Source organism: Alosa pseudoharengus, unplaced genomic scaffold (assembly GCF_046254945.1).
Source record: "Alosa pseudoharengus isolate Yale_2024_CS ecotype anadromous, Long Island Sound unplaced genomic scaffold, YU_APseudo_1.1 YU_APseudo_1.1_scf_10, whole genome shotgun sequence".
NCBI lineage: Eukaryota > Metazoa > Chordata > Actinopteri > Clupeiformes > Clupeidae > Alosa > Alosa pseudoharengus.
Window position 1 is genome coordinate 30140965 of NW_027468565.1, and position 14836 is coordinate 30155800.

At 41.7% G+C, this 14836-nt stretch overlaps 1 protein-coding gene across 1 annotated transcript in view; it reads left to right on the forward strand.

The window, feature by feature from the left end:
* Positions 1-2953: 2953 nt before the first annotated feature.
* Positions 2954-14836, forward strand: part of znrf1 (zinc and ring finger 1) — a 26320-nt gene continuing 14437 nt past the window's right edge. The window contains exon 1 of the mRNA XM_076269824.1: positions 2954-3836. Coding sequence (XP_076125939.1) covers positions 3452-3836 — 385 coding nt within the window. The 5' untranslated portion in view covers positions 2954-3451. The remainder of the gene's footprint in view (positions 3837-14836) is intronic.

Genomic DNA, 14836 nt, shown 5'->3' on the forward strand with positions numbered 1-14836 from the left:
TTTACGGATCCTGGGTACAGCCTGGGGGGGGGGGTGTGGCAGCTTGTATACAATCAGATTGTATTCATTTGGTAACACTTTACTTGAAAGTATTGACATAAGAGTGACATGACACCATCATGAACACATGACACTGTCATGACACATGAACCCTGACCCTGACCCTAATCCTAACCTCTAACCCTAATCCTAACCCTAACCCTAACTGTAACCCTAACCCTAAACCTAACCCTAATCCTAACCCTAACTTGTTATGACAGAAAACGAATGTCACTTAAAGCGTTATGTCATAAACGTTTATGACTTGTTTATGACACGTTCATGCCAGTGTCATGTCACTCTTATGTCAATACTGTCAAGTAAAGTGTAACCACATGTATAAACTAGAATGTAATCTCAGAGGAATTACAATAGTGGATGGAAAGCTGCTGGCTTAATGTTGGTGGGGAGATTCCTGGAAAAAAAAACATTGAATCACTTAATCTTTGAGTTCATACAAATCCTCGCACCAAAAGACCTTGTGTGTCAAGGTGTTCTTGAGATATAACACTCAAGGTGTTTTTGACCTGACATTTGACCTTTGACCTCCAACATCAATTTACTTCATCTTTGAGGCCATACAAACACTCATACCAAATTTCAGGCATGTATGTCAAGGAGTATTCATGGACTTGACCTTTGACCTCCAACATCAACTCACTTCATCTTTGAGTCCATACAAACACTTGTACCAAATTTGAAGCATATGCGTCGAGCCGTACTGGAGATATAATGCGCAAAGCATGAGATATGGCTGTGACTTTTATTTTGACACACGGGAAGCACTTAAACAGGATGTGTAGTTTTAGGGAGCACCAGACTGTGACTACGTTTACACGAAGCAGGGTATTTTCCTAAACGAATATCTGGCCATCTACGTTTGCAAATAAAACTGCATTTACACGAGACAGTTTATTTTTAAAACGTGTATACACGAACCCGTGTACATACATGCTGTCATGAGCACGCCAAACCACAGTGGTAGTCTAACGATAAACTTAAGCTCACATTAACCAATCAGAACCCTGAAAAGTCGCACGTGAGAACATGTAAATGTAAACATTGGTCGCATATTTGGTGTACTTCTGTCGCATACTGTGACGTTGGCTGCCCAAAACTCCGTTTACCACAGTTTAGAACCAAACGCATAAACGGAGTTTTTTTGGATAACCGTTTTACGGGGCGAATTCTCCGTTTGTGTCTAAATGAAAGGCTCAAACGTAGGGAAATGTCTTCGTTTATAAAAATACACATGCTCGAGTAAACGGGGTCTGTATGCATTAGAAGCTGAGACAGTTTGATTCACAGGTGACACCTGTGCCAGTGTTCTGATTAGCCCGGGAACTACTCTGGGAGCTTAACGAGCGCAGCTGGCTTTAGGCCATTATGACATCACAGCCATTCAAGTATATGGGGGAAAAATTGGCTTTTTAACATTTTTAATCTCCTATTTTTCAAAAAGTATAAACTTTTAAGAAAATCTGAAAAATAACTCTCTTGTCCAACTCCAGACCTACACAACGGTTATTTCAATATGTCTGTACGTTAAGCGGTTAGAGTCACATTCATTCTTGAAAAGGTAAAAAGAAAAGGTTATAAGAAGAAGAAGAAGAAGAAGAAGAAGCCAGGAGATTTCAAGATAGTGGATTCCATCCACTATAATAATAAGAAGAAGAAGCCAGGAGATTTCAAGATAGTGGATTCCATCCACTATAATAATAAGAAGAAGCCAGGAGATTTCAAGATGGATTCCATCCACTATAACTAAAAAGGTGCAAATAGGTTAAAGTGAGAGTAAAGGGGAAAGCAGAGAAGGTAAAATGGTATTGTTTGTTTCCTGTTTCTGAATGGCTCCAGGCTCCCTCTATGGGGAGTGGGTAGAGGCCAGAGGGTAGAAATGATCCCCTGTTTTGGTGGATGAGGGGCCCAATTTGGAATTTGTTGTCCCCGTCCATATTTCGTAATGGTTGACCTTCTTTTTTCACACTCTCATGGCTAGTAGCCTTCTCATATGGTTTGGTTTTTGATAAAGATTATCCTGTAACATTCATGCGGTAGCATGTCTATCCCGTGGGGTGGACATGTCACTGTTTCTCACTCATTCAACACTCGCAATTCGTAGTGTACTTCCATCAAACCAGTAGGTGGAGCCCATGACCCATCGCATTAATATGACGCACTTCAGGAACCCAAATCTAAGCCAAAACAGCCCAGGGCAGAAAGCTCTCCTGTCCATCTCTGCACACACGTGGGCACATATGTAATATGTGCTATCTTTAAATTCATTTAATTTATTTTATGTTATGTTTTACACTGAGTTGACATGTGTGGAAGATCAATTGTTGTATTCTGTATTGATATCTAGGCTACAAACCCAGCATTTTAATTAAAGTTAATTACAAGGATCAAAGAGGATCAGAGCTACTGTCAGAGAAAGATGCCTGTTTCGTACGTCATACCGCCTGAATAGCATTCCAAACTATTGTATTTGGAGTCTATTATTTGAGCAATCTATTGTAGGCTAGTAGGCAAACTGAATGGGCACTGGTGGTCTGAAATTTAGGCTGCGTGCACGCCAGCTGCTGGTTAAACTCTGCAGCGTTACTAGGTCACGTCTTCCTCGCGCTCCGTCGTCGTAGGCGAGGCAAAACAAAGCCTCGACTCACCACACTTAGTAAAGATGAATCAGAACATTCTGTGACAGGCACATCACCGATTTATCCTTCATTCCACACTACCGTTCCGTAGTTAACCCGCGTGCGCACTAAACGCCTCCATTGTCTCATTGTGGCAACACGCACAACTAGGGAGCGAGCGCGCGGTTATGAGCGTGCAGGGGAGCGGCATGCGCTGACCCGAATCTTCGGGCGCACGAAAGCGACAGACGCGGACAGACGGCAGTTGATACACAGACTGCCTGACAGACATCAACAGATGATATGGCGGAGCATATCAGCGCCGTTTAACGTTGCCAACATCGCTCCAGTCCTGACGGAGGACGCTGCAGATCACAGGCTGTGGGAACAGTGCCGCCGCGCAGTGTTTCTATCCACCTGCCGTGATTTGGTGCAGGTTGTCTGTCATCCGCTGTGGGAAAGGACGTGTCACGCTTGATTAAGGAGAAGTTGTGTTCTGGGATTTGACATCTTCTGTTAATCTCACCGTAACTCTTTTTGGATAAAGTGTATCGACAAAATTCTGTCGCTCATGTTCCGGCCAGGAGAAAGGGCTGTTGCGTCTCACAGACACAGCTGGCGTAGTCAGACTTGACAGCCCTTGTTTTTTTGAGCGGTTGTTTTGTCGACGGCAGACATCGCAGACTATTGTTTTGAGGGCTAGTTCTGCTCCAGCTTTCGGTTAACAGCGGCGCCCCGTTTTAGCGAACCCCCACCCATTCTCGCGGGTACCTTGGATGGGGGGCAAGCAGAGCACGGCGGGGCGTCCCCGGGGAGCTTTTCCCGGTGTCTCCACAGATGACAGCGCAGTACCACCCTCGGCCCACTTTGGCCACTACCGACCAGGCGGCCCAATGGGGCTGCGGAGCCGGTCAGTGAGCTCCGTGGCGGGGATGGGCATAGATCACAGTGCTGCGGTACCCTTCGGCTTCTATAACCCAAGAGGAACAGACTCAGACAGGGCCGGTGGCGGGTCTGGCTCTGATGCAGCCCCCGGTAATGGATTTCAGGAGACAGGAAGGGGACATCATACGGACGGTATGCTTTATCTGGGATCCAGAGGATCGTTGGCAGACACCTTGCCCTTGCACATCGCACCCCGGTGGTTTAGCGCCCACAGCGGTGAGTTTCAACCCGGATCTCCGTACATGGACTAGGCTGCCGACAGTACGTATGACATGTGTGCACGGGCGCAGTTCAGAGAAGCGCTCATGATTACATTGTTGCTTTCGTGCCATTCACACAACTTCATCCGGTCGCTTGTGGGTGATGGTAGGCGTGCGTGTGTGCGAGCGTTCAGACGAATGTATGTGTGTGTGTTTGTGAGAGAGAGAGAGAGAGAGAGAGAGAGAGAGAGAGAGAGAGGGACAGATAAATCAGCACCACTCTATCATACTCCTTCTCTCAGGAGCCATGTTGTGAGAAATGACGCTGATAAGACAGGCTGCCAAATCTGGCTGAGACAATTAGCAGCTGATTAAGGCGAGTGGAGGGGGTGGGGGTGCATTTTCATCCGCTTACCTCCGACCACAGTGCGCGTCCGCGCTGGGCCCGTGACGCGGTGCGCTGCTCCCAGGGCACTCGTTAACAAACGCCAGATGAGTTCAGAGAGGGAAAAAACAATATGTGGGGCGTCATTACCAGGTCTTTGTTGACGATCATCTCAGTATCAAAGAACCATATTATTCATCATGTGAAATATTTCTTCAGATAAAAAGATTGTATGCCGTTTTTCTTTAGGCCCTCACTCCTCAGCTATTATGCTTATTTCCCTAGGTTGTTACACGTCAGGCAATAGCTCTGTTAAAGCAACACCAAATAACTTTCCCTCTGTCGCACGCATGCTATTTGTACGACGTATTGCGACATCAGATGCAAGTCAAATTTGTAGTTTCTTATGTCTCATTCCATTGAACTACAGATCCGCTACCCGATCTGGCAAACTTACATAGTGCGGTTATAGCCGATAGAGGGCCGCGAAACGAATGCAGAAGTGCCGTTCACCCTGTTACAAGTTGATTATTTTAAAGTACAAAAAACTCTTTGGTGTTGCTTTAAAATCCTTTAGCATATTGATTGTGGGTTCTGGGTAGGCTATATTTTAATTTGTCAGAGGCCATGTCGATAAAAGAACTACACTATAAGGATTTGTGACTTTGACATAAGTGTAGTCTTTTGTGAGGTTGTGTCTGAAATAGCACAGAATAGGCAAGGCTTACTTAAAATTGTGTGGCACTGAGTCATTATCATGTAAATGATAGGTAGGTATAGGTACATATGAGACTATGGATTGTAGGCCTGCACTGTGAGGATTTTGCTCCAAGTGCTTCATCATCTGCAGGTGGGGATGACACTGCCAGAGGTCAAAGGTTGGTCTGACATTTGCATGGCAATGCTTATAATCATTTAAAAAAGAAGCATAACAATTTAATATAATAATAGCTCTAATGGTATATTGATGGCAGTGGAAATTGGATGGCAACTGCCATACTGCAAATTCTTTGCTGTTGCTTCTGACACTCCCTATATTATTTTCCACAGTGCATATTTTGTTTTTCAGGCTGTTAGTCCCAGAGGCCTACTGTAGCTCAGCAGGGAAGCCTGTTATGTGAAATGAGACAGACCTGCTCAGGTGTCTGTTAACACTATTATTGGAAGGGCAATTCTGCTGGGAAATTCTACTGGGTAATTAGGGTTGCAAAATTCCGGGAATTCAAGTTGGAAACTTTCCATGGGAATTAACAGGAATATATGGAAATTAACGGGAATAAACGAGAAATAATGGGAATAAACTGGGAATTTTTAATATGGCAAGTTAGTCTATAACAGGGAACTTAAATGTAGTGGACAAAACCCCATCTTGCAGCATAATATTAGTTAAAACAACCTGATTTAATGCAATTTCAGTCAAATTTCTACCCTGAACAATCCCATGCACACAGAAATCAGCATAGGCTACATAAAGGAAACCTATGGTGTGTTCATGTGCATGGGGAAAATAAATTCCCAGTGAAAATGTCATCTCATGTGGGAATAACTGATGTGAAACTGGGGGAAGTTTGCAAACAGAGTTGCCCAGTTATTGGCTTGTCGTCACTTTTGTCCTCATTCAAATGGGTGTACGTCATTTTGCATAAACTGTAATGGGACGATTAATCTGTCTGATTAAGCTTGACAACTTATATATAACTTAAATAATCTATAAGGTTTGGTTAGGGTGGTATGTTGTGTCATTATATATATATTTTTTTTTTACCATTTTCTGGGATTTTAACTGAACAAACTGATAGTCAGTTAGTGTTCCAACCAATCGGATTTTGTTGTTGAGTGGCGTGGTTTATCTTGGGCAGTTCAGTGGTTTCAGTGTTGCTAGTTTAGCACGCTAGTAAACCATAGGTAGAGAATGGGATTCCCGCTAGCATGGTAGCTAGCTTTGTATGCTAAGCTAAGCGAAAATACGAACAAACAAATCATATTGCTTATTACGAAACAAAATGTTAATGTTTGTATATGAAACAGTATGTTCCCAGTTAAAAAAATCCCAGTTAATTCCCGTAAATTCCCATAATTTCCTTTAATTCCATGAAAGTTTCCAAATTGGAATATTCCCAAAATTACCCAGCTTAACTTCCCATGGAAAGTTTCCGGTAAGTTTCCGGAAATTTTACCGGAAATTTTCCGCCCCTTTGCAACCCTATGGGTAATACAGTACGCACATTTATGTAATTTCAGTAACTCTGATAGTACTGGATGGTGGAAAGTATTTCAAATTTGTTTCATATGGAAAGTGGAGACAAGTACTTCAACTCAGATATCCCTATAGATACAGTACATTGTTATTAATCAGATGTAGCATAAATAAATATTTACATCAAATTGCCCTGTTTATAATAGTGGTTAAATGCTGTCAATTCAGTTAAAGCAAGGGTCGGAGTAATTTCACCCTAGGGTCCTTTGCACCATGACCCCGAGCCAAACACCCTCCCAGAACCTGTTTTCCCTTGGTCAAACCCTGGTCGAGTAGCGCTGTCAGAAACTAATGAGTTTCTGCAGTCGTAATGGTACCAACTTTTATCTCGTAAATTACCCCACTAATAATGCCCTGAATGGTACGAAACTTCTACAGTATGTTCTTTACTCATAAAACGAGGCATTGAAAAGTTTGTAAATACACCAGGAGTTTATTTAAATAACACTTGCCTGATGGATGCTACTATCTGCTACTATACCTCTGCGTCCGTGATTTGGGAAAAGCCCGTAAAAGTCCTGGCAGGAAGCATGCATAAGGATCCAGGAACCAGTAGATCCAGGAATGCACTAATATTTTGTTTGTAGTACCAGTTTGCAACAATTATTAGTTAACACTAAGTTGTAAACACTTCGGAAAAAAAAATATTAAAAACTGGATATACCAAAAACATTGATGTAATCGCTGACAGTGCTACTCGACCAGGGTTCGACCAAGGGAAAACAGGTTCTGGGAGGGTGTTTGGCTCGGGGTCATGGTGCAAAGGACCCTAGGGTGAAATTACTCCGAACCATTGCTTTATTATTTGGCAGTGCAGAGAGCCTGTGCTCCAGGGTCGGTACAGTCATTTGGTGACTGTGCCTCTGCTCTGATGATGAGTTACCATTCCTTTAATGAGTCCTCTTGCCCCCCCTCTGAAATATGTTATTGTTTAAGGATGTGGCCTGGAGTCAATGGGAAAGGTCATGCAACTATTCTTAGAGTCGGATGTTTTGTACAGACCTGTCAATTGTCAGTGACAGTGAAAAAAAGTGTGGTAATAAGCGGTGTCCAGTCCTTTTTGTGCTTTGGTGGTTTTCAGAACTAAAGACTAAAGCCAATGAGTGCAACAAATATGGACAGCCCGGTCATGGTGTCATGATCCCGATTATGTTATGTGGAAGTGAAGCCAACATGTGACAGAATGAGTGCTGCCATGCTTTCTGAGACTGCACAGCAGCGCAAACCTGGAGCCAGAGTCTGGCCAGTTTTTGATGTCTGGAGGTACATTTACAAACGAGACTGAGGGGAGTGTCAGACAGGCCCACCTATAGCCAATCCATGTGTAACCATAGCTCGTTGACTTCACGTCATTAGTGCTCAGAATTATGGATGGGTGATATAGACTTAAAACTATTGGTAACACTTTACGATAAGGGTACATGAATTATCATGAATTCATGCATGAATTAATTCATGATTTATGTATTACTTCATCCCTTAATATCTCATGAGTCATCAGGAATTTACATGAGTTCATTACCCTATGGGTAACACTTTACGATAAGGGTACATGAATTATCATGAATTCATGCGTGAATTAAGTAAAAATATATATACTTTTTTGATCCCGTGAGGGAAATTTGGTCTCTGCATTTAACCCAATCGGTGAATTAGTGAAACACAAACAGCACACAGTGAACACACAGTGAGGTGAAGCACACACTAATCCCGGCGCAGTGAGCTGCCTGCTACAACGGCTGCGCTCGGGGAGCAGTGAGGGGTTAGGTGCCTTGCTCAAGGGCACTTCAGCCGCGGCCCACTGGTCAGGGCTCGAACCGGCAACCCTCCGGTTACAAGTCCAGAGTGCTAACCAGTAGGCCACGGCTGCCCATGAATTAATTCATGATTTATGTATTTCTTCATTCCTTAATATCTCATGAGTCATCAGGAATTTACATGAGTTCATAGTCTGTCATTCTTGACCTCATACATGAACAGCACATCACCTAAAGTATTAGGTACGGTGGGCACATCATTATGAAATATGATTTATTAAGCATGATCATGATTATTTCTTTTTCTGCCAAAAATGGGCTCATCACTGCTCAAATTATGATTTGAACATAACTTTGCAGTTGTCTAAACCTATCATTATTCACCACTTTAGTTGAGGGGCCACATAGATGATGAACTCATGAGCAATTAACCTTAAATTCATGTAATCATAATGATCATGCTTAAGGAATCATAAATCATAATCATGTACCCACTGTATGCTTTAGTTGATGTGTTGTTCATGCATGAGGTCATGAATGAGAGACTGAACTCATGTCAATTCCTGATGATTCATAAGATATAAAAGAATGAAGTAATGCATAAATCATGACTTAATTCATGTATGAATTCATGATAATTCATGTACCCTTACCACAAAGTGTTACCAAACTATGTCATGATATTTCATGGTATTTTTGGTGATAACGATATAAATGACGATAGGAAAATAGCTCCTTTAACCACTGTATTTCCTCAGCCAAGTCACGTCAGTTTACAGTCTTGAGATCCGTGCAGACAGAAAAAGTAAAGATTGATCCTGATCATCATCAGCAATTAACTCTTCTTCACCTAGTTTCAACTCTTCATTTAGTCATACCTGATCACGTTTCTACATGGGACCTGCTCAGCTTGCATCTCATATGAACATGTCATCACTTATATTATTAATATGATATGACAAATTCTTATCTTGAGGAGGAATTCAACTGGTATATCGATAGCAATATAGCCCACCCCTACTCAGAATGCTAGACAAGTAAGTGTCTAGTATTTTGAGTAAGGCAAGGTAAGTTTATTTATGTAGAACATAATTTCATACAGGGGTAATTCAATGTGCTTTACATAAACAAACAAGGATCATGGGTAATAATGTGAATGAATAAGTCTGTACTTCCCAAACATAAATCTTGGATTATCCACTGTCCAAACTACCCACATATAGAACATCTGTCCTAATATTATTGCCCAACAAATGCTTCAGTTCCTTGCATTCATACTTTAAATTAGGATCTATTAGTAAAACAGGAAGAGTTTATGTAATACAGAGCCCAAGAGGTGTCATTGCAAGATATTTTTTGTGTATCGAGAAAATGTGCGCTCATTTTACTAAATCGTGCACACGTTTTACTAAATTGTGCACTCATTTTCAATGCTCATTTTCAGTGCTCTCAATTTAGTAAATTGTGCTCTCAATTTAGTAAATCATGTGCACGATTTAGTAAATTGTTCGCACGCTTTACTACATTGTGCGCACGATTTACTAAATAGTGCGCTCATTTTACTAAATTGTGCTCTCAATTTAGTAAAACGTGCGCACGTTTTACCAAATTGTGCGCTCAATTTACAACAATTAAAATGAGAGCACAATTTTGTCAAATGAGCGCACTATTTAGGAAAATGAGAGCACAATTTAGTAAAATGAGTGCACAATTTAGTAAAACTGCGCACGATTTAGTAAAATGTGCACACAATTTAGTAAAATGAGCGCACATTTTCTGGATATATACCAAAAAGAATTATTGCAATGACACCTCCTGGGCTCCTGGGCTCCGTAATGTAAGCCTACAATGTCCATACGTATTACCACATGAACAAATTACCACATGAACAAATTCACTTGGAATCTGATTCACAGCACTCATGCGCTGACAATGGGAAAACTTGTACAAACTAGCACAGCTATACCTGACTGTGTCACTTAAGCTCACAGTCATCGCAGTCAAAAAACGTGCAGTACAGGAAAGCTTGTCAGTCTGTTTTTTTGTTTTTCTAGTCAGCGGGTCGTCCAGACACGGTGCAGGTGCTGACAATGGAGAACACACACACTTTCATTTGAAATATGACAAGGACAACATGGCTGCTGAGGGAGTTAGAAAACATGTCATATTTGGATCTGTCACCAGAGGTTAGGTGTATGACAACTGAGCAGAACCGTCGCAGAGGCCTTTGTTAAGGTAGTGGATGATAAGCCTCATCTGCACTTTGGGTTTGGGAAGTTCATCTTCTATTTGTCACCCCTCTATTGAGACTTCTGTGCTGTTGCCATCTCTGTGTTTTTAAATGTAAGCTGCTAGCTGATCTTATAATCTTAAAGGAAATTTTTCAAATCTCTGTTTCTCGAAGTCACCGAGTACTATCGCTATGAAAATAACCAACAACAAAAAAAAAAAAAAACTGGTAATACCTAGCTCGAGGTGCTGCAGCCAACAGCTAGAGCAGCCAGGCATCTCTTTACCTGAGGGGGCATGTTAAGTTCATCAAGAGAGTTTTACCACCTCTCTATTGAGTCCACCCGACTGTCGCCTTGTCTATGTTTTTAATGTGAGCTGTTAGCTGATCTTATCACCTTACGATATAGCACCAATGCCCATGAACTGTTCTCCTGTCTCAGGAGCAGATGTGCGAAGCCAGCTCAAACACACCGCGTTTGTCAGTCCGCAGAAAGCGTACGGCCGCACGCCATGTCTTGCCATATTACGTGGAATTTACTTTTCGTTTACTTCATAAGTTTTCATCAGGGAAAGAGAGCTCATCACCATCTGTCACTGCCCCTTTAACGTAATTTGCGGTGTTCACTGCCCACTAGGGATGCACAATAGTATCGGTAATATTACAGCTGTATCGGCAGATATGAACATTTCTGACGATTTTCCTGGCAGATACAGTACATCTGCAAGACTATGATCGGCAAAATCTATTTGTGTTTCAGAGGAAGTATCATAAAGAAAGACTGAGATCTACATTTGTATTTGAAAATGTCATATTTTACATCTACACCATAGGCAATGATTTTCTTATTTTTCATGAGTGACTAGTATGCCTGTATCTGCAACAACTAGGCCTTATCACAATAAGAGCTTTTAATTCATAGATTCATCTTTTGCAGTGTATTGAGGATTGTAGAATCGCTGCATCGTGATATTATTGTTATTGTGGGCAAATTATCGTGACAGTTTGTGAGTTACACTGTTAGGGCGTCTCTCCTGGTGTGTCTGGATGCCTGTTCGGCTCACCAAAATGGTGCTCTTGTATCCTACCTTGTAAAGCAGGACTCTGGCAGAGCCAGTGTCCAGTGATTGATCCCCAGGAAGGGAAGTCACACACACACACACACACACACACACACACACACACACACACACACACACAGATGAAATGCAGCCACACCCACGGCTTCTTGAGCTTTTTCTCTGCATGAGAATGAAGTAAAGGCTATTTCAATCAGGTGTTAATCCAGCATGTCACTGTGTGTGTGTGTGTGTGTGTGTGTGTGTGCATGTTTTAAAGGACCATGCTAGTCTGTCCCCTATATTAAACTGCTTTCCAGTCATATCAGGACTGAGGTTTGATCTGCCCTTTTCAAATCTGGCTTGCCTCTTCTTACATCTCCTCACTGGTCCTGCATACACTGTACCTGCAGTGCTCTTTTTGTTTTGTTTTTTCACTTCAGACACCTTGTTCGATGTCTGGTGATTTCATAGGGGCCTGCTTATATTGATCATAAGTATTCACCACTGCAATGGAACAGGTATGCAATGTCAGCTGGCCTGTGTGTCAGACCAAAGTGTAAGCAGACATTTGGACCCACATACAGTTTGTGAAATACAGGCAGGGTGTCCTGCATTGAAACAGAGAAAATGTACAGTACACTGCCGTTCAAAAGTTTGGGGTCACTTCGAAATTTCCATTCCACTCCATTATAGACAGAATACCAGCTGAGATCAGTTGCATTGTTTTTTTAATGAGGGCAGCAGTTTTCAGATTACATTATGTGCTTACATAATTTCAAAAGGGTTCTCCAATGTTTTCTCAGTTAGCCTTTTAAAATCATATCAGATTAGTAAACAGAATGTGCCTTTGGAACATTGGATGAATGTTTGCTGATAATGGGCACCTGTATACATGTAGATATTATTAAAGCTTTAAAGATCAGCCATTTTTTTCTACAACAGTCATTTACAACATTAATGATGAAAACAAGGACATTTCTAAGTGACTCCAAACTTTTGAATGGTAGTGTAGATGATGAAAGATGAAGTATTTAAAGAGAATAATTAAGTATAAGGAAATTCTGAAGACCAATAGAAAGAATATGTGTGATATACAGATAACCTTACAGATAAGTCTTACGCAATACTGTATATATGATGGCAAGGCAAGACAACTTGTGTTAACATTTCTACACTATATGCACCTCTCGGAATATCAGATTGAAGTCTCGTGGCGAGTGAGTGAGTAAACCACAAACCCATTCATATGAATATCAGATTGAAGTCTCGTGGTGACTGAGTAAGTAAACCACAAACCCAGGCCATTTATATGAATATCAGATTGAGTTCCGTGATTGATTTAGTGAGTAAAGGCCAACAGCCACTTGGTGAGACATTCACAGACACATCTATGAATTTGACAATGAATAGAACAATTTTCTCAACAATGGCGTTGACGCGCATCAGACGTCGCCAGTGGGCTTTGCTCCATTAAAATGAAGTTTTAAACTTTGCCGTCACTTAATGCCGCCAGTGGGCGTTGGCCTTAAGCCAGCCACAAACCCATTCATATGGAGCTACCTGAGAGTCAATCTCTCCCGTGTCTAATCACTTGTACTGGGAGTCTGGGCTGTCGAATGTACATCTGTGCTGACTAGGTGTCATGGGAGAAGGCGTGTGTAGCAAGCCATGCACTCAACAAACCAACACAATGTTTTGTTCCTAAAACTTTTAAGGAAATATTGAATTGATATATTGAGTGTATGGCAACTTTTCTTCCCCATGTAATTCATTTAACAAATTGTAGCTGTTCTTTGGGAAGTCGGGTGTGCACTTATGTACTAAGTTAATTGTATTTCAGTCATTTTAGGAGATCAGATTTTACCCAGTTTAGATTGTGTCAGGCATTGTTTAGTCACACACACACACAAACACACCCACACACAAACGCACACACCCACGCACAAACACAAACACAAACACATACATTTTCTAACAATGCAGGTATCCCATGTTTGAAAATCCTACCTTCCTCATAAACACACACACACACACACTCTGAGAGGGGGTGTACTTTACTTGGATTGTCTACCAACTAAGACTATACAGATGGGTTGTTGAAATTCAAGTTCAGTCTTTCTAATTGTTGACCCCCACCTCTATACCTGTGCCTCCACTACCCGAACACCTAACCCTATAACCATACATTAGTTCAGAGTCTCAACAGATAGTTTGTTTATAAACTGAGCATCTGTAGATAGTCTGAATAGGTCAGCATTTTATTTTATTTTGTACAGCACTTTGGTAAGTGAAAGCTGTGCTTAAATGTGCTCTATAAATACATTTTACTTACTTACTTACAGCACCCAAATACTCAATAAGTGTAAGGCAATGTCCCAAAGATGGTAGCCTGGAGATTCCAGACCCAAATCCGAAAGATTATGGGTCTGGCCATGAATAATGTAATGGCCCAGCTCGAGGGGCAGCACCAAGCATGCATTTGAAAATCTCACTGCACGTTTACTGACTGATTCTGGACTTCGACGCAATTGGATAACACTACGACTGTCATCTCTTTAGCTCGCCTCTGGCCTGCCTACAATATATCAGATACGCCGATGTGATTGGTGCCCTACAAGGGACATAAGTAATGAGCATCATTACTCATTGCCAGCGGTGACTCGCTGAGCAAATTCAAATTGTGCTCCCGCAAGAACTCTGGATTTCCAGGGTACAAAGATGGTGCAGTTACTGTACAGCACTGTATAGTTTGGCCTTTAATGTGATATACACATCTTAGTAAATTGTGTGGAGAGGGTCTTTCCTGTCTTTAAGTAGATGTGGGGTGTGCTTTTGATACAGTATATTGTGAAAGCTTCAAGACTAATAGTATGATAATAGTATTGATTGATGTAGTATTAGCCTAGTCCTACCTAAGGTCTCCTCTGCATTGTAGCTTGAATGTTATTCCTCACTTTTGTAAGCTTTGGATAAAAGAGTCTGCTAAATGAAAAAATATGTAAATGTAAAGACTAACTACAAGACACACCTGGCCAACGACCAAGCCCCATGGAACTCCAGTGTGTGATGGTGCACAGCTTTAGATCCACTGGTCTAGGATTTCTGTTGCGTATGGAAGTGAGATTTCTGTGTGAGATATGAGTGGTGTTTGTAGCATTCCGGGAAAGTGTGTTAAGTGTGTGTGCGTTTGTGTGTCGGTGAGGCGGTAGAGTGACTGCCCATCTGTGTCCCTGTTTGGGCTGTAGTCTGAGTTTGATTTTCAGGTTGACTAGACATTCGTCTCTGTCACCTCCCTGTTCCTGAAAATTCCATCTGCAATCAGTCTG